The 22,824-nt window shown below is 43.0% G+C and overlaps 1 protein-coding gene across 5 annotated transcripts in view; it reads right to left on the reverse strand.

Annotated features, from left to right (window-relative positions):
• The window catches only part of ITGAL (integrin subunit alpha L), a 57,247-nt gene that overhangs the window by 21,873 nt on the left and 12,550 nt on the right, over nucleotides 1-22,824 (reverse strand). For 4 of the 5 annotated variants that reach the window (XM_054582680.1, XM_054582678.1, XM_054582679.1 and 1 more), the window contains exons 2-12: nucleotides 18,417-18,538; nucleotides 17,221-17,323; nucleotides 16,517-16,611; nucleotides 16,333-16,400; nucleotides 14,754-14,871; nucleotides 14,519-14,649; nucleotides 13,242-13,387; nucleotides 9,465-9,597; nucleotides 9,147-9,297; nucleotides 4,385-4,458; nucleotides 4,161-4,293 (exon numbers count right to left, since the gene is read on the reverse strand). In XM_054582680.1, the coding sequence (XP_054438655.1) occupies nucleotides 4,161-4,293; nucleotides 4,385-4,458; nucleotides 9,147-9,297; nucleotides 9,465-9,597; nucleotides 13,242-13,387; nucleotides 14,519-14,649; nucleotides 14,754-14,871; nucleotides 16,333-16,400; nucleotides 16,517-16,611; nucleotides 17,221-17,323; nucleotides 18,417-18,471 (1,207 nt within the window). In that variant the 5' untranslated portion in view covers nucleotides 18,472-18,538. Of the gene's footprint in view, nucleotides 1-4,160; nucleotides 4,294-4,384; nucleotides 4,459-9,146; nucleotides 9,298-9,464; nucleotides 9,598-13,241; nucleotides 13,388-14,518; nucleotides 14,650-14,753; nucleotides 14,872-16,332; nucleotides 16,401-16,516; nucleotides 16,612-17,220; nucleotides 17,324-18,416; nucleotides 18,713-22,824 lie in introns of those variants that run through there. The other variant, XM_054582677.1, reaches the window with a different exon arrangement.

A 22,824-nucleotide genomic window follows, 5' to 3' on the forward strand; every position in this document is an offset into this window, starting at 1 on the left:
AGGGAAACAAACAAAAAAAAAAGTTGCTCAGGACAAGATCAGATGAATAGGGAGGGTGGGGCACAGGGGTCATGACATTTTTGATCAAAAACTGCTCAACACTCAGCACTGTGTGGGCAGGTGTGCTTGTAAATCACCCATCATGAAATGGGCAAACACATTGAAAGCCTTCAAAAATCGCTGAAGCCACATGCAGCCTCTCAGAACAGCGCCAGCTGGTGCACTGATACAGATGGGTTCCTAGAACACTCACCCAGCGGGGGAAGCCTGTACTACAAAGGGCTGCCCTCCAGAAGATAATTCTGGGTGTTTGTTTTTTTTTGTCTCCCCTCGTGTGATGGGGTGGGTGCCTAACTTTGGAGCAACAATGCCAGCTATTTTGCAGGATGCTGAAGGACGAAAAACCGCCTTGAAGGCTGTGGTGTGGGTGCTGCAATGGACTAGCATTGGCTTTGGAGCTGGACTAACTGGGCATTGCCTACCAGTTTTGTGACCCTGGGCAAGTTATTTATTTATTTTTAAAGATTTTATTTATTTAGTTTTAGAGATGGGGGAGGGAGGGAGAAAGAGAGGGACAGAAACGTCGATGTGTGAGAGATACATTGACTGCCTCTCACACACTCCCAACTGGGGATCTGGCCCAGAACTCAGGCACATGCCCTGACTGATGACACTCAATCCACTACGCCAGGCCAGCCAAGGTTGGGCAAGTTATTTAACCTATCTAGTTTCTTCATCTGTAAACTAGAGATAATAAAATGCCAACTCACAGGGCTGTTGTGAAGATAAAATGAGATAAAATATGTTCGTACATGCCATACACTTAGAACAGTGCCTTGCTCAGTAAAGAACATCAAAACAAGAAAAAAAGAAAAAAGAAACAAATCACCAAGGGCAGCATCCCTTAGAAGGGTAGGTGCTGGCTGAATAGCATCAATTTTCTTGAGGGAAGAATTTGATAAGATCTTAGTGTTCTGAGAGTTTAATAAAGGAGTAGCCCACACCTGGATAGAGGTCATGGATGACTCAGGGTGGTTCTCGATCTGTGAGAAGGTAGAACCTGGAAGCAGTCCTATTCCAGGGCTCTTGGAGCCATTTTGGGCCTTGGGACATGCTGACTGCATCAACATAAACTAAAAGAGCTATAACATCTGAGCATAAAGGTGAGGCCCCTCTGCAGCCTAAGACTGACGCCACCTTGGATGGACAAGCATCTGCAGAAGTGGGCAGGACAAGGCTACAACTGTGGCACCAGGAGACAGAAGCACACAATAGCAACTGCGGATTGACCAGACTCATTTCCTTTGTGCTTGGCATCTGAAGAACTACAGAGACTCAGTCAACCCTGGAATTCCTGGACAATTCAACTGGAGGAGGCTTCAATGAGTCGCTGCTCATCCTCCTCCTAATGAAGCAGGTTGTTTTCTAATGGACCTGTAATTTAATTTAGAGGTATGACTACGTGACAACACAGAGGGGTCACTGCCATTGAAAGAAGTTTATTACTTACCGCTCCCGAAAGCAGGAAGCAGGTAGGCAGGCCATATTGGGCCACAGGGGGAAGCAGGAGGTTTAGTAAGGAGGCAGAAAGAGCAAGGGCGAGTATGGCCTGAACCTTTATCATGGTTTCTGGGGGAAGGAATGAGTGAGGCAGGGTAGGCAAGCTTGAACAAGTTTAAGATTAGATAGTTTGAATAGTGTCAGTAGGCTCTGGGATACAGGGATGGTCTTCAGGTATCTAGTACCTGGCCCTGGGGTGATTCAGGTCAGGGGGAATGTTGATTTGCTTGTCAAAGTTAGCTAAAGGGGGAAGTTGGGGCTACAGCCTCCCCCTTGGTTGGCTGGCACATGCAAGGCCTGCTCTTGGCCATGTTGTTTACTCTTTGTAGGAATGATCTGGCCCTGGGAAGGGCAGTCTTTCTATGATTAGCAAGGCTTCAAGATATCAAGATCTCATAAAATACAGAAAATATGGCCAAGATGAAGGTGTAGGTAGATAGATTTTGCCTCCTCGCACAACCAAAAGGACAACAACCAATTTAAAAACAAAAAATTACCATAATTGCCAGAAAACCGAACTGTATGGAAGTCCAACAACCAAGGAACTAAAGAAGAAGCATTCATCCAGACTGGTAGGAGGGGCGGAGACAGACAGCTGGGGAGGAGAGGACATGTGGCAAGGCGGCAGCTGGCAGACTGGATGGTCCCACATTTGTGTGCAGATAAACCGGAGGAACATATGGGGAGTGAGACAGACCACACAATGGAGGGTTCCAGTTTGTGAAAAGAAAGCCTCAAAACCTCTGGAGGTAGAAACCTGTGGGGGTGTGGCAGGAGAAACTCCCAGCTTCACAGGAAGAGTCTGTTGGAGAGACCAATGGGGTCTTAGAATGTACATAACCCACCCACCCAAGAATCAGCACTAGAAGGGCCCAGTTTGCTTGTGGGTAGCAGAGGAAGTGACTGAAAGCCTGCCGATAGGTGAGCAAGTGGCATTGTTCCCTCTCGGACCCTCTCCCACAGGCAGAGTCACAACTCAGTGACCTGGATTGCCCCACCCTGGCCAATACCTAAGGCTCCACCCCTTCCAACAATTTCCAAGGCATGCTGAGACAAAGAAATACAGCCCAAATGAAAGAACAGATCAAAGCTCCAAAAATAGAACTAAATGATGAATAGATAACCAGCCTATCAGATGTACAGTTCAAAACACTGGTAATCAGGATGTTCACTGAATTGGTTGAGTATGGTTGCAAAATGGAGGAAAAAGCAAAGGCTATGCAAAGTGAAATGAAGAAAAATATACAGGGAATCAACAGTAAAGGGAAGGAAACTGGGACTCAAATCAACGATTTGGAGCAGAAGGAAGAAATAAACATTCAACCAGAACAGAATGAAGAGACAGAATTTAAAAAAATGAGGAGAGGATTAGGAACCTCTGGGACAACTTTAAACGTCCCAACATCTGAATCATAGGGGTGCCAGAAGGAGAAGAGGAAGAGCAAGAAATTGAAAACTTATTTGTAAAAATAATGAAGGAGAAATTCCCCAATCTGGCCAAGGAAATAGACTTCCAGGAGAACCAGGAAGCTCAGAGAGCCCCAAAGGAGTAGGACCCAAGGAAGCACACACCAAGGCACATCCTAATTAAGTTATTCAAGTTAAAATACAGGCGAGAATCTTCAAAGCAGCAAGAGAAAAGGAGACAGTTACCTACAAAGGAGTTCCCATAAGACTATCAGCTGATTTCTCAAAAGAAACCTTGCAGGCAAGAAGGAGCTGGCAAGAAGTTTTCAAAGTCGTGAAAAGCAAGGACTTACATCAAAGATTTCTCTGTCCAGCAAAGCTATCATTTAGAATGGAAGGGCAGATAAAGTGCTTTCCAGATAAGGTCACGTTAAAGGAGTTTACCATCACCAAGCCCTTATTATATGAAATGTTAAAGGGACTTATCTAAGAAAAAGAAGATCAAAAACTATGAACAGTAAAACAGAGAGGAGGAGGAGGGGAAAGGATAGGGGAAAAAGGTACAGGGAATAAGCAGCGTAAATAGTAGGTACAAAATAGGCAGGGGGAGGCTAAGAATAGTATAGGAAATGGAGAAGCCAAAGAACTTATATGTACAACCCATGGACATGAACTAAGTGGGGGAGGAATGATGGGGGTGGGGTGATGTAGGGTGGAGGGTAATAAAGGGGAGAAAAAAATGGGATGACTGTAATAGCATAATCAATAAAACATTAAAAAAATACAGAAAATAGCCCTGGCTGGTGTGGCTCAGTGGATTAAGTGCTGGCCTGTGAATCAAAGGGTTGCCAGTTTGATTCCAGTCAGGGCACATGCCTGGGTTGCAGGCCAGGTACCCAGTGAGGGGTGCTTGAGAGGCAACCACACATTGATGTTTCCCCTCTCTTCCTCCCTCCCTTCCCCTCTCTAAAAATAAATAAATAAAAAATTTTTAAAAATACAGAAAATAAAAACATGATTAATACACACATGAAGGGTTATTAAGAGAAAAGTTAAGAATGTTATAACCATATTTAAACTCTGAGTTTCGTTCATGCTGTTGCTTAATTGCTTTCATTTATTTTTTGAGCCAGTCTGAGCGATTCTCTGGCCCCTATAAGCAAAAGAACCCAACATAAAAGAGAAGTACTCACCCAAATATCTTTCTCTCTCTTCTGATGTTGGTGATTCATTCCCAACAAATGTATCATCCTGCAGGTCTTCCTTCAGGTCTAGAAAGCCCCCAGCCCAGTCCATGGCTCCAACTGTCCCCACAACAACATGGCCCTGCCCAGGGAGGGAGACGAACAGGGTCTAAGCAGGGTCGGCTGCATTCCCACAAGATCCCTTGGCCCTTTGCTTCAGGCCTGCCACTCACCCTGCTGAGGTCAGCGCTGATCCCACTGGAAGACAGCTCCATTTTGAAGGATGTCAGGTCCTGTTTGTTTGTGCCTAAGGAACAAGGAGAGGAAATTGGGCAGAAACCCAAGGAGCAGTAAAAACAGAGATATTCATGAAAGGACTGAGAGAGAAGCACGGCCTTTGCAAGCACAGTATTTGCTAGGTAGAAAGAACGAACTTCAGAGTCAGACAGACTGGGAGGTGGCTTATGCTTTGAGTCTCAGTGACACTCCATTAGCCCAGATGGGTATCCAGTTACTCCAATCAGCATGTCTAAGATGCAGCACTTGATTTCTGTTTGTACTCAGACTTACCCACTTCAATGGATGGCAACCCCAGCCACCGGGTAAATCATGCTAAAAACCTAGGGATAATCCTTGATTCTTTCCTGTCCCCCTGTTCTATCCCCAACATATTATTAAATAATATTGATTTTACCTTCAAAACACATCTGAATAGTCTGCATTGCCGCCGCACTAGTCCAGGCCAATCTCATCTCTTCCCCGACGAATGCAGTAACTTACTAATTTGGTCTCTGACTCCATTCTTTGTCTTTCCACACTTTTTTCCCATGGAGCAAGCCAGAGTAAACATTTTTTTTAAAGTGTATCAGATCAATCTTTCACCTTCTTAAAAATATTTCATTAATTCCCATTGCTCTTTAAACAAAAATTCAAAGTCCTGTTAGGGTCCCTGCCTATCTCTTCAACCTTTCTTCTCCTTTACGCACCATATTCCCATCACTGACCTTTCCATTCCTCTAATATGCCAAACCCTTCCCCATCTCTGGGCCATAACACTTGCTCTTCTCTCTGACTGGAATGCCCTTTATCTGCATTCTTCACATGGCTGATTGAGTCTCATCTTTCATGTCTTAGCTAAAAGTCATGTCAGAGTGAATGTTACCTCAACTAAAAAAGGCATCTTCCTTGAATAGCCTGTCTGAAGGGGTTTCGTCCAGTTAAATCTGTCTAATTTCCCTTTGTTTCTTTTTTCTTTTACAGAAGTACATAGGAAGAAACCCCTAACCCAGACTTCAGGATCAGTGAGAACTTATCAGAGGGAGGGACATCTAACCTAAGACCTGAAAGATGAGTAAGAGCAGGTCAGGGGAGAGGATATGGGGTATAGATTATAAGAGCTACAATTTAGTGAATGCCTACAAGGCACCAAGCTAAGCAGTTGTTATGGGTTGTCATGTTCCCTAAAAAATGTATGTTGAGACTTCAAGTCAAGATGGAGGAGTAGGTAGACACGCTTTGCCTCCTTGCACGATCATAGAAAGAATTACAACTATGTCTCAAAACAAGTAACACTCAGAACCATCAGAAGATAGAAGTCCAACAACCAAGGATTTAAAGAAGCCACATTCACTAAGAAGGGTAGGAAGGGTGGAGTCATGGAGACAGGCAGAGAGGCATGCAGGTGCAGTGTGGTGAGGAGAGGCAGAGGCAGTGGTGGCAGTAGCAGAACAGATGATCCCACATTCACGCATGGTGGATAAAAATTAGAAGGGGTATCTTGGGAGCAAGTGATACCAGCGCCAGGCCAGGCTGCACAGCCCAGGGTTCCAGTGCCGGGAAGATAAATCCCCATAACTTCTGGCTGTAAAAACTAGTGGGGGTTGGGTCTGCAAAGAAACTGCTGGATTTTCAGGAGACTCAACTTAAAGGGTCTACACAGACTTAAAACACATGCAAGCTCACCCACTCTGGGATTCAGCACCAGGGTAACAACTGGAAGGGAGCCAGTCCCACACAGGAAGTGGGTGAAATGACTGGAAATGGGGTGAGTGCCAGGCAAACCTCCAGAAGCCAGAAAGCAGCATTGTCCCTTCTCTGAGCCCTGCCCCGACGCAGAGCCATAAAGTGGAGAAGTGGGTTGCCCTGCCCTGGTGATATCTAAAGCTCTACACAATTTACAGATGCCTTTTCTACAATAGGCCACACTACTAAGACAGGGAGTCAAAGCAACTCTACCTAATACACAGAAACAAAACAGGGAGTCTGCCAAGTTGAGGAGACAAAGAAACATGGCCCAAATGAAAGAACAGAACAAAACCCCAGAAAAATAACTAAATCAAGTGGAGATAGCCAGTCTATCAGATGCAGAGTTCAAAACACTGGTGATCAGGATGCTCAAAGAACTCATTGAGTATGGCAAAAACATAAGGGAAGAAATGAAGGTTACACTAAGTGAAACAAAGAAAACTTTATGGGGAACCATCTGTGGAGGGGGAGGAAGCCAGGATTCAAATCAAAGATTTGGACCATAAGGAAGAAATAAACATTCAACCAGAACATCAAGAAGAAAAAAGAATTCAAAAAAATGGGGATAGTATAAGAACCCTCTGGGACATTTCCAGATGTACCAACATCTGAATCATAGGGATGCCAGAAGGAGAAGAGACAGAGCAAGAAATTGAAAACTTATTTGGAAAAATAATGAAAGAACAATTCCCTAACTTAGCAAAGGAGATAGACATGCACGTCCTGGAAGCACAGAGAGTCCTAAACAAGTTGAACCCAAAGACGACCACAGCAAGATATCATAAGTAAAATGTCAAAAGTTAGCCGTGGCTGGTGTGGCTCAGTGGATTGAGCACCGGCCTGTGAACTGAAGGGTCTCTGGTTTGATTCCCAGTCAGGACCCATACCTGGGTTGCAGGCCAGGTCCCTAGGGGCAGACATGTAAGAGGCAAACACACATTGATGTTTTTCTCCTTCTTTTTCTCCCTCATTCCCCCTCTGTCTAAAAATAAATTTAAAAGTCTTTAAAAAATAAATAAAATGTCTTAAAAGATAAAGAGAGAACCTTAAAAGCAGCAAGAGAAAAACGAAGAGTTACCTACAAAGGAGTTCCCATAAGCTACTAGTTGATTTCTCAAAAGAAACTTTGCAGGCAAGAAGGGACTAGCAAGAAGTATTCAAAGTGATGAAAAACAAGGACCTACTACTCTATCCAGCAACACTATCCTTCAGAATGGAAGGTCAGATAATATAGTGCTTCCCAGACAAGGTAAAGTTAAAGGAGTTCCTCATCACCAAGCCATTATTACATGAAATGTTAAAGGGGCTTACTTAAGAAAAGAAGATGATCAACACTATGAACATTAAAATGGCAGCAAATTCACAGCTATCACCAACTTAATCTAAAAAAACAAACTAAGTATACAATCAGAACAGGAACAGAATCATAGATGTGGAGATGATTGTTAGGAGAGTTATCAGCTGGGATGGGTAAGGGGGAGAATGCGGGGTGGGGGGGTGGGGGGAAGGTGCTGGGATTGAGAAGCGTAATTGGGTAGGTACACAATAGACAGAGGGATGTTAAGAATAGTATAGGATATGGAGAAGCCAAAGAGCTTATGCACAACCCATGGACATGAACTAAGTGCGGGGTGGGGGGGGGATTGCTGGAGGGGAGAGGGGTACCAGGCAGAGAGGGACAAAAGGAGAAAAATTTGGACAGCTGTAATAGCTTAATCAATAAAGTATATTTTAAAAAGCATGTTGAAGTCTTAACCCCTAGTACTTCAGAATGTGACCTTATTTGGAAATATGGTCTTTAAGAGGCAATCAAGTTAAAATTGGGTCATTAGGGTGGGCCCCAATCCAATATGACTGATGTCCTTATAAAATGGGAAATTTAGACATAGAGACAGATATGCACAGAGAGAAGATAACATGGGGACACACAGAAAGAAGACAGCCATATGATTGGAGCAATGCAATACAAGTCAAGAAATGCCAAAGATTGCTAGCAAACACCAGAAGCTAGAAAAGTCAAGGAAGAATTCTCTTCTAGAACTGTCAGAAAAAGCATGGCCCTGCTGACCCCTTGATTTCTCATATCTAGCCTCTAGAACTACGAGACATAAATTTATGCTGCTTTAACCACTGTTTTTTGGTAGTTTGTTATAGCAGACCTGGGAAACTAATACAGCAGTTATATCTTACTATCCTGTTATATTGGTATTATTATCCCCATTTAACAGAGAACAATGAGCCTCAAAGAGGAAGAATGACCTGGCTGAGGTCACACTGCACAAGAGTGGATTCTTGAACAGGTCTGCCTGGTTCTACTATATACGCCACATTGCTTCTTGAACTCTCACATTCCACCTTCCTGGACACAGGACCAAGGTATTCCAGCAAATGTGGGGGCTGGGCCAGAAGTCACCAATGTGCAGAACTGAACACCAAGGCTGTGTCCTAGCAAAAGGGCATTTCCCTGTTGGAACCATTTACCTTCCTGCAAACTAGGCTTCCTAGGGAAATATCTTCCCATAGCCAGTCCTCCATCTGGTAATGCCAATCAAAATCTTCTCTTATACTGGACCAAGGAAGAGGGCCTACAGAATATTTGCAATTGGCCCCAGCCTGCTTCCCCATCTTAAGTAATGTGAGGCCTAGGATAAGTGAAAATGGGGCAGCCGAGTCATTCTACAGGGCTCAACTGATACTAGCAAAACAGAGGTCAGTTCTGGGCCCCACCTTGAAACAAGCTACACTTCAAGAAGAAGATAGAATTTCAGAAGGAATAGAAGTTGCTCCTGAATCATCCTCTCCTAAATTCCTACTCAAGTTCTTTTTTTTTTTTTAAGGAGAGCTCTTATCCCGCTATCAGATACTGAGTAAGGGCTTGTTGCTACTATTCAGTGTGTCTCTAATCTAATATCCCAAGATGTGTTTCCATATATGGTTTTCTGAACTCTCTTTCCAAGGTATACCACTCACCCTCAATGGCATAGATCTTCTTTTGCAGCTCAGTGAATAGATCTTTAAGCTTCTCAAATGTGTCCAGAATCTTTACAAACTCTGTAGTGGGTGTTGAGGCAAATTTGTGGAGCATCTCCTGACTTTCCTTGGTCTGAAAATGCTTTCCGATCTGTGAGGGAGAGAAGAGTGAAGCGCTGACATCCCCAGAATCTCAGACCAACTTTGTACTATTTTCACAAGACCATGGCCCCAAGGAAAAGGGGTTTGGGTTCAGGAAGAAGAGACAGAAGATGAGAAGTAGGAAGAAGCCAAAGGCCTGGGGCCTAGGGCTCATACCCCAATGATGTAGCGGGTGATGTCTTTGGCCACGCTAATGTTGCCTCTGTCAGTGGCTTCCCCATCAGTGATGATGATAAGCACTCTGGTGGCATCTGGGCGGGCCCCGAGCTCCTGCTGGAATACCTGGGTCCTGTGTCCAGGAAAGGGGAATATGAAAGAAGCCCCCAAAATCATATGAAATCTCCCCAACCCCTGTCCTCTTTCCCGAAGTCATTGCCCTGCTGGTTATGCAAAAGCCCTTCTCACGTTCCCCGGTAGCTTTTTGCAGCCTTCCAAGTTCTCTACTGAATCTCCTTCCTTGCCCTTGCTGCCACACCTCTCCTGAATCAGTATCTTAACTGAATTATTAGTCAGCAAGTTGTGCCAGAGTCTATGGATGGTAAGGGGGAGGTTTTGTAAGAGGAGACTCTGGGCTTTTACCCTCCATTTCAACCACATGGCAACTATCCTTCAATCACATATGCTGGTGATTTAGGTGAGATTTTGGATGGAAAAAAAATGGGTTCCATGGTCAATGAAAACTGGAAAGTGACTTGTCCAGAGAAAGCTCTTATAGCACCTTTTCTGCTGCCTCTACCATCCCAGGCTGCCTGTAGACCTCTGCTACATCAAGTCTCCTAGGGATGTGAAGTAACTTATTTCTGTGCTGGTTTCTTCTCAGACTTACACATGAAATCCTCAAGGAAAGGACCATGCTTTATTTGCTGCTGTATTTCTGGTTGCTGGCCCAGAGTAGGTGCTCAGTGCATGTAAAAATAATAAAAAGAAGGGAGGACTGAAAACTGGATGGGCTAACTCCCAATTCCTGCCCTGTCCACGGCCTCCTTATGAAGCAAGATAGGTTGCCTACAGCTTTTACCAGGATGATAGCTGTATTTGAACCCTTTAACCCTCCCTCCTCACCCCACAGCTAACCAACGATGGACAGTTGATCCAAGAGCAGCCAATCTACAACACTTGACTATGACATGACCTGACTTGGCAGTGGAAGCTGAAAATTATATGGAGAGGCCACAGTGGAAAGTGGAGGAGAGACACAGAAAGGAGGGCTGAAGAGTTACTCAGAAGCTGCCAAAGACAGAAGAGCTCTGATGGGCAGGGCCAAAAACATCTGCTGTCAAAACCTCTAATTCTGTCTTGGATGCAAAACATTTTTTTCTTTGTTATTGTTTTTTTCCCCATAGACTTTTTTTTAAACCATTTATTTTTATTTTTAGTTTATTTTATTTTTTAGCATTTTATTTATTTAATTAATTAACTTATTATTATCCTCACCTGAAAACATACTTATTGATGTTAGAGAGAGGGGAAGGGAGGAAGAGAGAAAAGGGAGAAAAACATCAATATGAGAGAGAATGACTAGTTGCCTTCCGCACACGCCTAACAGGGGACAGAACCCACAACCTAGGCATGTGCCCTGACCAGGAATTGAATCCATGGCCTTTCAGTTTATGAGAGAACACCCAACCAGTTGAGCCACACTGACCATGGCTTGCATAGATTTTTTTTTAATTGATTTTAGAGGGAGAGAGAGACAAAGAGACAGGTAGAGAGACACATTGATTTGTTGTTCCACTTATTTATGTATTCATTGGTTGATTCTTGTATGTGCCCTGACCAGTGACCAAACCCACAACTTTGGCATGTGGGGACTATAATGAACTAAGCTACCTGCCCAGGGCTAGCAAAACATTTCTTTAACCTCAAGTCGCACAGACATGACCTATCATAAGCCCTGTTCATGGATTTCTACGCCATTTTAAACTATCTCACCTGCATATTTCAATAGCCTTCTAACTGGCCTCCCTGCTTCCATACCTGCCCCCTCCAGTTGAATATCTACCCTGTAGCCAGAGGGATCCTTTAAAAACATAAATCAGATTATCACTCTTCTGCTCAAAGCCTCCAAAAACTTCTCATCTGACTTAAAAGAAAAGTGCATGTCCACACTATAGCCTCCAGATCATCCAGACATCCATGGTCTCTCTGATCTCCTTTCCCACTACTTTCTTCCCTTACTTACTTCTCTCCAGCCACACTATGTCCTGGCTTTTCTTGGAACATCCCAAGCATTTCACCTCAGAGCCTCTGCTATTTCCTCTGCCTGGAATATTCTTCCCCCAGGTTTTCACATGGCTCGCTTCCTCACCTCCAACAAGCCTTTGTTCAAATGTAACTTTCCCTAATCTTTCTATTGAATATTGCATTTTTTAAATTAAACTTATATCTTCTACTGTATTATCTAATTTATTTATTTATCCTGTTTATTGCATTTCTCTCCTTTCCTAGAATGTTAAGGTCCAAGAGGGCAGAGATTTTTCTTTGTTCCATTCACTGGTATAGTCCCAGCACCTAGAACATAGCTAACAACCACCTGCAGACCAAAGCCAGTGAACATCTTGTTTTCATATGTTTCATGAGCTAAATATTTTAAATAATATTTTTGTTTTTAAAGGGTTATAAAAACAAAGAATAATATGCAACAGACATTGTATGTGACCAGAAAAACCTAAAATATTTACTATCTGGCCCTTTACAGAAAAAATTTGCCAACTTCTAATCTGGAACACTGCCTGGTACACAGCCAGATGGCCAAGAAGTATTTATGAAATACATTTCCATGATTGTTCCCTTTTGCTCCCACATTTGACACCATTTGGAGTGTCTTCTCATCCAGTGGTGACCATTTTCTCTAAGAACGGCCTCCTTCCCATGGAGGGACCCTGGAATCCATGTTTATGCCATGTGACTTTGCACTATAAAGTAGACAGAGCCACAGCTGGATGAACCCGAGGACACCTAAGGAAGGCTTAGCCAACTACTTTCTTGACTGAAGGCTGGAATTCAGGTTGAGGAACTGAGGCTGCCATTTTTTCAGTGAACATTGCTTGACTGTGTACCCACCAAATCTGTCTACAGAGAGAAAAGAATGAAGTAAACATGACAGGTCAAGTAAGTCCCAGAAGGAAAGAGCTGGAAACACAAATGCAGAGCTTTGAGATATACCACGTGCATATTTAACTCATGCAAATTCAACTACACATGCTTGGTAAAGAAATGAAAATGAGAGAAATAAGAGTAGTAGTACAGGAGATCCTTCCAGCTATTTCACTCAACTTAAGAGTATCCCTAGGGGATACATGACATAAGAGCTATAATTCTCTTATTCCTCAAATTGGTCTCAGTTTCCACGGCTAGTCTAATGTTTAAAAATAGGTATTTTAAAAATATACAGTATGGCCCTTTAACACAATCCAGCTGTTCGTTTAGGTCTCAATTTAAATACAGTAATCTGACTCAACTTCAGGGGGAAAAATTTCTGTAGTAAACTTAGAAAATTAAGATATGCTCGTTTTCAGTGTGAAACTTGAATATATTGAATTTTATGAACAAATCAAAGAATTCTTCAGGGATAATTTTGACTATTTGTTCATACACTGACTTCAAAGCTGATCTCCATCTATAAAGTGATTCTACTGAGGCTTCCGTGGTTCACAATCACTTTCCAAGTCCTGGTTCTAGTCCATTGTGAGGCCTGGCAATACTCTCTGTCCCATAAGTTATATCCCTGCAACATCCTTTTGGGGTTTAGTCAGCATAAGTCAATTTCTGTTACCTACAGTCCCGAACCTGGACTAAAGTTGCTTCACTTTAATTCTTACAATAACCTTCCCCTTGCTGAACACAGTTGTTGAGTTCTACACATCAACCTGAAGAAGCTGGTGCACACAGAACAACCAATGGATGGGCTTTCTCCTGCAAAAGGGAACTCACGCGACATAGTTTATGGCACCAAAGGTGTTGGTCAACAGGCGCATGTGTTCTACTTTGGCCAGCAGAACATCAGGGTTCTTCAGTTTAACATAATCCAAGAAATTAAATTCTGTTTTGTAAGTCGTGGAAAACTGAACAGCAGCAAACTATAAGAAGAAAGAAGAAATGAAATGATATATATCCCTTCTCGCTTGTCTGCTCCAATTACTTCTTCTTTTTAAAACTTTATTTATTGATTTTAGACAGAGAGAGATCAATTTGTTGTTCCATTTATTTATGCATTCATTGGTTGCTTCTTGTACATGCCCCGAACAGAGATTGAACCCGCAACTGTGGTATATCAGGACAACGCTCTAACCAACTGAGCTGTCTGGCCAGGACCTCCAATCACTACTTCTTACCCAGGACCTGGGCAACCCAACTTCATATCCCTGGCCTCAAATAATTCTTTTTCCTTTAATACTCACCCAAGAATTTTTTTTTCATTGCTTTCACAGAGAGAGGGAGGGAGGGAGAGAGAGCAACTTCAATGTGAGATAGAAACATTGTTTGCCTTCTTGTACACACACCAACTGGGGCTCAAACTCACAACCTTGGTATGTGCACTGATCAGGAAATGAACCTACAAACTTTTGGTCTATGTGACAATGTTCCAAACAACTGAGCCACACTGGCCAGCACTCAAATCATTTTTTTGAAAATAAACAAACACAAAAATAAAATTAAATGAACCTCTGACCCTTTATATGATACTGTTGCTGGGCTCCTGTTCTTTTGGTCTGTCTACCGTACCAACAGAAAGGGTTCCCAGCAGCCATAATTCTGCTGAGTGACCCTGCTAGATAGGATACAGTTTGGCTTGGACAAAGGGAGCCACCTGACTGAGATTAGGCCAGTAATCATTTTTCTCTGAAAATTGGGATTTGCAGTTGGAGGGGTTGGTTGAGAGAAAGATTAAAAGAAAAAAAAGAAACCTCTTGAAACTTTAACATGTGAACTTAAGAGCTTTCCACAGGCCCACATGATCCAAAGAAGCTGAGGGAGCCATCCTACAGAAAGAGAGAAAGAGAAGAGGGAAGCAAAAGCCAAAGAGAAACAGAAATGGGAACTAGAAAAAAATTTCAGAAGCTTTCTACTTCTTGGTTCTTGTCCCTTCCAGAGGTCCAACCATAGCCATGCCCTTAGGTCCTAGAGACAACTCATATTAAATTTTGTCTTATGCTGGTGTGGGTAGACATTTATTGCCTATAACCAGGAATCTTAACTAATGTATTTACCTGGTAGGAAGAGTTGCTGAGTTTCTTCATCACGTCCTTCATGAAGTCCAGGATTTTCTGAAATTCTTTTTCCTGCAAGCTCATTGAGCCATCAAACAGAAATACTAGGTCTACGTTGCCCTTCAGACATTCTGCAGAAGCCAGACACAAAGAGACTTAGTAAAGTGTCTCTGATGGTTGATCTGCTTGTGCTAATTTCCATGTATTTTTATCCACTGGATCCCCAGTCCCTTACCCTGGTAACCAGGACGCCCTTGCAACAGAGGACCCTTTAGATCCTGGGGGAAGAGGTAACACAGGCCACTTAAATAGATATTCTGGTCACATGTCCGAGATAGCCCAGGATCACAAGCCTGAAAGAAGCAAAAGTAAAAGGGTTGCGACTTCCTCTTGCTATGTTTTTTTGGTATCATCAGTCAAGAACAAAAACCTTCTGGGTCATTGTTTCCTTATCTCACACCCTACATCCAGCTGGTTATTGAGCCAAGGTAATTCTGCCACCAGGTCTCTCATACCAAACGTTCTTCCCTCCTACCAATGTTCTATACCAATGGATGCTCACTTCCTGGAGGATAAAATCTAAAATCCTTAGTTTGGCATTCATGTTGCTTATAGCTGGGCACTATCGTGCATTTCCAGGCCCATCCCCTCCCATTCCCAATCATACATTCTGTGTTTAAGTCAAATCAAATTACTCACTATTCCCAGAATATACAATGGTGTCCCTTTCATTTATGACCTATCTTTCCTGCCAATTTCTTAAAATTCAGGGCTCATGTCATGGTCATCTTTGTAACTCACTCCCCTTCCCTCATCATAGCCTAGCACATTGTGTGGCATGTCACAGTAGCTAAGTAAACAAGCTCCAATGAAATACAATCAATATTTCATTCAGTCTTCTATTTCTTACATAGCTCTCACATGCTGTTGGGATGACTTGTAAAGAGCAATGGACTTGGAATCAAATGGGAATTTGATTCAAATCCTGGTTCTACCTCTTTAAAACCATGTGACCTTGGCCAAGTCTCTCCCCTTTGGTCCTGTTTTCTCATGTGTAAAATATGAACACTAATTCTTAACTCACCTGTCTTGAGGGTTAAAAGAGATAAAGCAGTGTTTTTCAAATTTTAGGCATTTGTGCACCACTTCACAATTTCTGCCATATGATAGATCATTCATACTATTGTTTACTTGAAATTTTTTTTACTTTAAATTTATTTAAACAAAAACTTTAGCCTCATCCTAAGCAACGCAGTCTAAGAAATCATGAATTTGATGTGTTTGTGTATTTTTTCTACTAATCCATTAAATAAATATTTAACAATTAACACATTAAGTTTGTGTACCACCAAAAATCATCTTGAATATCAATTGTTAATATTTACTTTTTGGGAAAAAACTTAGGTAAGTAAGGTCTTAAAAATAGCTGGCTCATAATTTGTTCTCAATAAACACTAATTGAATCTGAATCTTTCTGATACCTTTAATCTTCTATAGGATCTTTTTTTTTTTGATATTATTTATTTATTTTTAGAAAGGGGAAGAGAGAGAGAAAGAGAGGGAGAGACACATCAATGTGTGGTTGCCTCTTGCATACCCCCTCCTGGAGGACCTGGCCAACAACCCAGGCAAGTGCCCTAGACTGGGAATGGAACTAGTGACCCTTTGGTTCGCAGGCTGGTGCTCAATCCACTGAGCCACACCAGCCAGGGTTTCTACGGGATCTTTAATCCATTTTTTCCTTCTGTCTTTTCAATCTGTTCCTTAGCATTTAGCTTCATAGGCTCCGATACCACACTATGCAAAATTCTTACCAAAAATCTTCCATTTGTGGGGTCCATCGCCAAAGTCATTCCCAAGTACTTAGAGGTGTGGTTGGAACCTGTAGGCACCATAAGATTGGTTGGTCTAGAGGAATTTAGGCAATCCGGGTGTGGTGGGGCCAGCCTCAATTTCCCTGAGACACAACTCCTCCCAGCTCCCTCACCAGTTACTCACCACTCAGGCTCACTGACAGGCATTGTCCAGTGTCTGGCTCGCACTGGTAGAGGTTTCCTGTACTGTTCCCCTCGCCTGGAGCTCCCACAACAACCCTAATGAGAAATCTCACTTGTGAAATGTAGTTACCCAGGGCTTTACCTACCCATTCCTACCTAATAAGGAGTTTCTGATACCACCAGGGATCTCGAAGCAATGCAGCCATTCTGCTTCAGGTTCCCACCTATTTCTTCCCTATTGAATCCCAGACATATCATCCAATATGCCAGAATTCTAGGAAGTTAAGTGTTTTTTTCCATCTACAGCCTAGAAAAACAGAGGCCCAGGGAATATGCCAGAATGTTATAAGTTTATCCAACCAGTCATCAATTCAAGAGTAATTTGTGGCATAGCTACTACGTGCTAGGCTGGGGGTGGGAGGAGCGGGAAGGAATTCATTGTGTAGTTAGGGAGAGACTCAGGAATCCAGGAAGTATTACCAAGTGTTTCAGGGGCTGTGATGTTTCCCTTTCTACTTCACATACATGGTGCTTAAACTGTGAATGGCCCTCATCCTACTATCTGATGGGTTTGCTCCTGTTTCTCAGAAATCTCCTCACGGACTCCTTGAGATCTGCCAGCCTCACTGGCCAGCCCCAGGGCTGGCATGGGGGCACCTCTTCTGGGGCTCTGCAGGGCAGGGAGGATCTGGGACATCAGCTCACCGGTTTCCAACCTGCAGGACGCGGTACCCAAAGTGCCTGCCGGCGTGTGGGAAGGACAAATTTTGCACGTGCCCCACATCCAGGTTGTAGCTGGAGGCCAGGGCTGAGGGAGACAAGAGGCACTTTAGCCACTTTGAGCCAGGGATCCCCCCCAACTCAGCACCCTGCACACAGATTGGCTGCTACCCACTTGCCCCAAGGGGCAGGCCGACCCCAGAGACCGGGCTCCCTCCTAACCAGCTGGCCCACTATGAGGCAGAGCTGGAACCAGCTTCCCTGGACTTCTCCTTGAGGGCCTTGGGTCAGGGAAATATGGAAGCAGCGACTCCCTCCTACCCAGAGCTCTGGCAGTCCCAGGGCCTGGGAAGAACACAACTTCCTGTTTGGCCTTTAAACAAAGAAGGAAGGATGAGAAGGCGGAGGCCTGTGAGAGAGGAGCAGAGGGAAGGGGCCCTCTGAGGAGATGGGGATGCCCCAAGGCAGGGTGCATCTCCCCACACACTCATTTCTCCCTTGGGCCTGAGGCCCAGGCTCCCAGAGAACTCAAATAATTAGCCTCAGGCTTCCTCCCACAGACTCAGGGTTTCAGGATCCTCTGATTCCTGTGAAGCTGCCTCCTCGCTTCTCTAATGCTCCCACACCCCCCACCCCACCAGGGTCCAGTGTCTTCCTTAACCATTACTTCTCAGATTCCCCCACCACAGGCAGCCTGGGCTTCCTCGGCAAGCCCCAGGCTGTCCTTTCTGACCCTGCTCGCCTTCCAGACATCAGGCTTATTTCACAGCATCCAGGATGTCAGAGATGAGGCCCCACGATTTGCTGAGATGGAGAGATTGAGGCCCAGAACGGGGAAAGGACTTGCCTAAGGTGGCACAGAGAAGTACCATAGGTGGAACCAGACCCCAGCCCAGCTCTAGGTACCCATTACCATCTGCCTTTTTCGGGGGCCCACTCCCCCATCTTTCACTAATGCCATCTTTGTCTCCCTTCTCTGTCTTTCTTTCCATCCTTTGCCTATGCTTTGGACTCTGACTTTCTTTCTTTGTCCCCCTCTCCTCCTAGGATTCCTAGATCCCACATGACACATGGCCAATTCCACCCTTAGAGCAGCTCCTCCTTCGTTCTTGATCCATAAAGCTTTGTGGTTCCCTGGTCACAGACACATGTTGTTTTCCCTCCTCTCCTCCCTTGCTTACCAAAGAGGAAAGGCCCAGACAGCAGCAGCCTCATTATGATGATGCAGGAGTTCATCTTTCAAGCAGCTGGCAGATCCTGACGCGGGCTGAGTCTAATAGGACCCTTGGGATTTGCTGGCAGCCTAGACCGGGTGAAAGAGGGAAATGATTATGCTCTGGAGGCCCCTTGCAGTGGAACATTCTCACAGAGACACCAGGCTGATGACACTGGGTGGTGGTGAAGGAGGAGTGATAGAGGTTGTGAAACCACAGGGTTCAGAGCGGAAGCGTAAGCAGGTTAGAGACATTTCCTGTGCTTGCATTTTCACATCATTCAGGGACAGATGGCCTTGGCACCAAGAACTGCTGCAGCTTAGTCTTCATCCGCGTTTGAATTCAAGACTCTTCACACCTCAGGAGAGGACTGGCCAAATAAATTGTGGTACAACCATAATGGGATAGCTTCCTCTTAACGTTAAAAGATGCCCACAACACACTGTGAAAGAAAAAGAGCAGATTATGGAACAGCATATTTAGAAATTCATTTTGATTCTAAAAAATAAAAAATAATACCCTCAGAATGAGAGAAAATATTTGTATATTATATATTCTGATATGGGACTTGATATATTCTGATATGGGTATCTTGAATACATAAAGAAGTCTTGTAACTCAACAATAAAAAGACAATTCAATTTTTTAAGTGGGCAAAAAATGTGAATGACATTTGTCCAAAGATGATATGCAGATGGCCACCAAACACATGCAAAGATGCTCAACATAATTAGTCATTAGAAAAATGGAAATAAAAACCAAAATAAGATACCACTTCATGCTCATGAGGATGGCTAGCATGAGGACAAAAGGAAGAAAATAACAAGTGTGGGTAAGAATGTGGAGAAATTGGAACCCTTGTGCTTGGCCAGCAGGGATGTAAAATGGTGCAGCCACTGTGAAAAATATTTTGACAGCTTCTCAATAAAGAGAAATGGTAGAGTTACCATATGACCTAGTAATTCCTGGGTATAGACCCCAAATGATTGAAAACATGTTTTTACAGAAATTTATACATGAATTCTCATAACACCATTATTCATATTAGGAAAACTGGAAGCAATGCAATGTCCATCAACTGATGAATAGATAAACAAAATGTGGTTTGTATCCATACTCTGGAATATTATTTGGTCATAAAAAGGAATAAAGTACTGGTACATGCTACAACATGGATAGACTGCAAATATTATACTAAGTTAAAGAAGTCAGGCACAAAATGTCACATGTTGTATGATTCCATTTAAGTGAAATGTACAAACTAGGCAAATCTATAGAGACAGAAAGTGGATTAGCGGTTGCGAGTATGAGGGGAAGTAGGGAAGGAGGAGTGACTGCTAATGGGTATAGGGTTTCTTTTGGGGGCAATAAAATGTTCTGGAATTAGATAGTGATGACAGTTGACAACTTTATGAACATGTTAAAAACCACTGACTTGTACACATTAAAACAGTAATTTTATGTATGTGAATTAAATCTCAAAAAACAAAAAATAGAAGTTGAAATTATGTGCATGTGTGTATGAGTACAAAACAAATTGGAAGACACAATCAAACTCCAAACAGAATAAGGTTTATTCATTTCTGTATTGTCTGAATTTTTTTTTTTACTACGAGAATGTATAATGGGTGGTTTTGGAAAAACAAAAATATTAAAAACACAACAGAATAGAGGAACTATGTTTGTTTGTGGGAAAGTAGAAAGGACATTGAGATTTTCCCTGTGTTGTGAGGAAAGCCTGCTCAACCCAAAAGATCACTTCCAGTATTGCTGCCCCGGGGAAGGCTCTTGCAGGCAGATTATTTATAATGCACTGCCAGGCAGCTTCAACGTGACAAGTTGGCTCCCGGTAATGAGATGAAGTCAGATGGTCTTTTTCAAATTCAGTTAAAATCAGATAGTTCAGACTGACTCCTTTGATTGTCTGGGCAGCAGTTCCAATGCACATCTAACCAAATTCTTTGTTTTATTCTGAAATTACAAAAACATACATTTTAAAATTCAAAAGTTAGAGCAATGTGTAGAGTAAAAGGATGATGACTCTCTTCTAACATCCACCTCCTGCTCCTAAATCTCAAAAAGAACCATTGTTAACAATTTAGAGCCATACATTCTTTATGACAAAAATTGTTTGTTCTAGTTAACCACACAGGTTTGACCTGTTTGGAAAAACTCTAATTATCTCACCAGAGAACATCTAGCTCAAAATTAACAGTCTAATCAGCTACCTCCAGTGTATAGGTTTTCCTTCTGAAAAATTTGGATGCTTGAGTTAGGGCTTAGGTTTATAGAAGCTTTAAGCGTTATTGGTAGCAACACCTGGGATAAAAGGAATTCAGGAAATAATCTCAAAGTCTCCACTGCTTGGATTACAATTTATGTGTATTTTCAGCAGGCAAAGTATACTCATTTATATATTTATCATGTTCTGTTTAAGAAAAAAAGAATACTTTTTTCTTGTTCTGGTTGAGGACTGTAAAGCTGAGGAAGCTACAAACTACAAGTAAGCCCCAAGGATTCTGCAAATTAGTCAGAGGCTCAATGCTCAGACAGCAGCAGAGTTAGGCTGCAGAAATCTCAGGCTGGGACCATGGGCGCCCGACGTCCTGAGGCAGGATGTGCCTTGCACGAGCTACACACACACACACACACACACACACACACACACACACACACACAGCTTCCTTAATCAAAGCTGACTTCATCATATCTCAAACTATCAGTTCTCTGAAGGCCCAAGTCCTCTGAACTGTCTCTCATTTCTATTCCTTTTGTCTGAAACGCCGTCAGGTATCAACAGAACCTTTATTGCCATTTCAGTTTCCTTTCCTCAGTTGGCCACCCCTAGAGAAGGTTCTATCTCCCAGGCACTACGAAATTAACCTTGAGAAACCTGAGCATCTCTCTCCTAGTCTATCAAATCTCTCATGAGTTCCCTTTTGCATACACAAAATCAAGTCCAAGCTCGTTGGCATGGCTTTTAAGAGCCTCACTGCCTCTTCATATCCTGTGCTCTGACTTACCAAACCTCTTATCAGTGTTCAAATAGACCAAGTCTCTAGAGAAGAATATATGAAACTTGAAGCATTGGCCATACCAAGAGCCCCTTCTAAGGAAAGCAGTTTCAGTAGGTGCTTTCTGCATGATGTCATCTTGGCTACATTAAGTGAACAATATGAAACTGATCCTGCTGATGTAGAGGGCAGCAGGAAATGCTGACTGACCCAAAATCAATGCCCAGGGCAAAGGTAGCCATGCATAGACTGAACCTAACAGATTTTTTACAAAATGCCTGGGTTACTCTATTTATTATGAATTGTTCCATACAGGATCATGAAAATGGACCCAAACATTTAATCTCATAGATGAATGACAAATGAGATCCTAGACTGGGAATTTCTGGGCTACACAGAATCTGTGTATCTAAGACAGAGCCAGCAGTCTGGATGCCGCAAGTCCTCTGCGTCCTTTGTGAGGTAAAATGATTTTAATAATGTCTAATTTTTCTACAGGTTTATAAAAAAAAATGAGAGAGCATTTTCCATTGCTCCACTTAAGGGAGTGAACAGGATTTTGTGTCCAGCCATTTCTCATCTTCATCACTGATATTTCCTTGGTCCAAGACATCGTCACCTTGTGCCTGCTGGATTTTGTGGCATTCCCCTGACTTACCTGCTTCCAACGCTGCCCCTGCTACAGCCTATTCTCTGTAGAGCGGCCAGAGGGATCCTTTGAAACTATGTCAGACCCTGTCGTGTTCTTACTCAGATCCCTCCATTGGCTTTCCATTTCACTCAAGCTACAAACCAAAGTTCTGAATGTGGCCCACAAAGCCTTAATCTATCAAATATTTCAGTATTTCTCTAACCTCGGTCTCCTACAGCTCTCTCCTTCCCAGCCACTCTCCCTATCATTCCAGCACACCTCTGCCTCAGGGCCTTTGTCCTTGCTGCTCTCTCAGCTTTCTCAAGAAAGACTTATGGCTCAGGCTTTTATCTCCTTTAGATCTCTGATCCTTAACACTTAGAGATTTCTGTTAATACTTTCTAATTTATTTACTCATCCAATTTATTGTTGACCTTTCCCACTAGAATGTAAACTCCCCTGGGACAGTAACATTATTTGCTGTTATTCACTGCTATATCCCCAGTACCTAAAACAGTACCCTGAGCGGAGTAGGTAAATACATACTCAGTAAATATTTACTGAGTGAATGCTTGCTTGGGGCTGCCTAGTCCCTGAGAATTAAGAGGCTTTTTGCTTTCCAAGGTCTAGGCTCTCAGAAGCAGTAAGCTGTATCTCCCAAAGGGAAAGGAAAATAAGGTTAAAGGAGTTCAAAACAGGCTGAATTCCTAGAGCCAGGGATTTACTTAAT

The sequence above is a fragment of the Pteronotus mesoamericanus genome, unplaced genomic scaffold (genome assembly GCF_021234165.1).
Source record: "Pteronotus mesoamericanus isolate MK-2021 breed Mesoamerican mustached bat unplaced genomic scaffold, CSHL_Meso_final contig_72, whole genome shotgun sequence".
Lineage (NCBI taxonomy): Eukaryota > Metazoa > Chordata > Mammalia > Chiroptera > Mormoopidae > Pteronotus > Pteronotus mesoamericanus.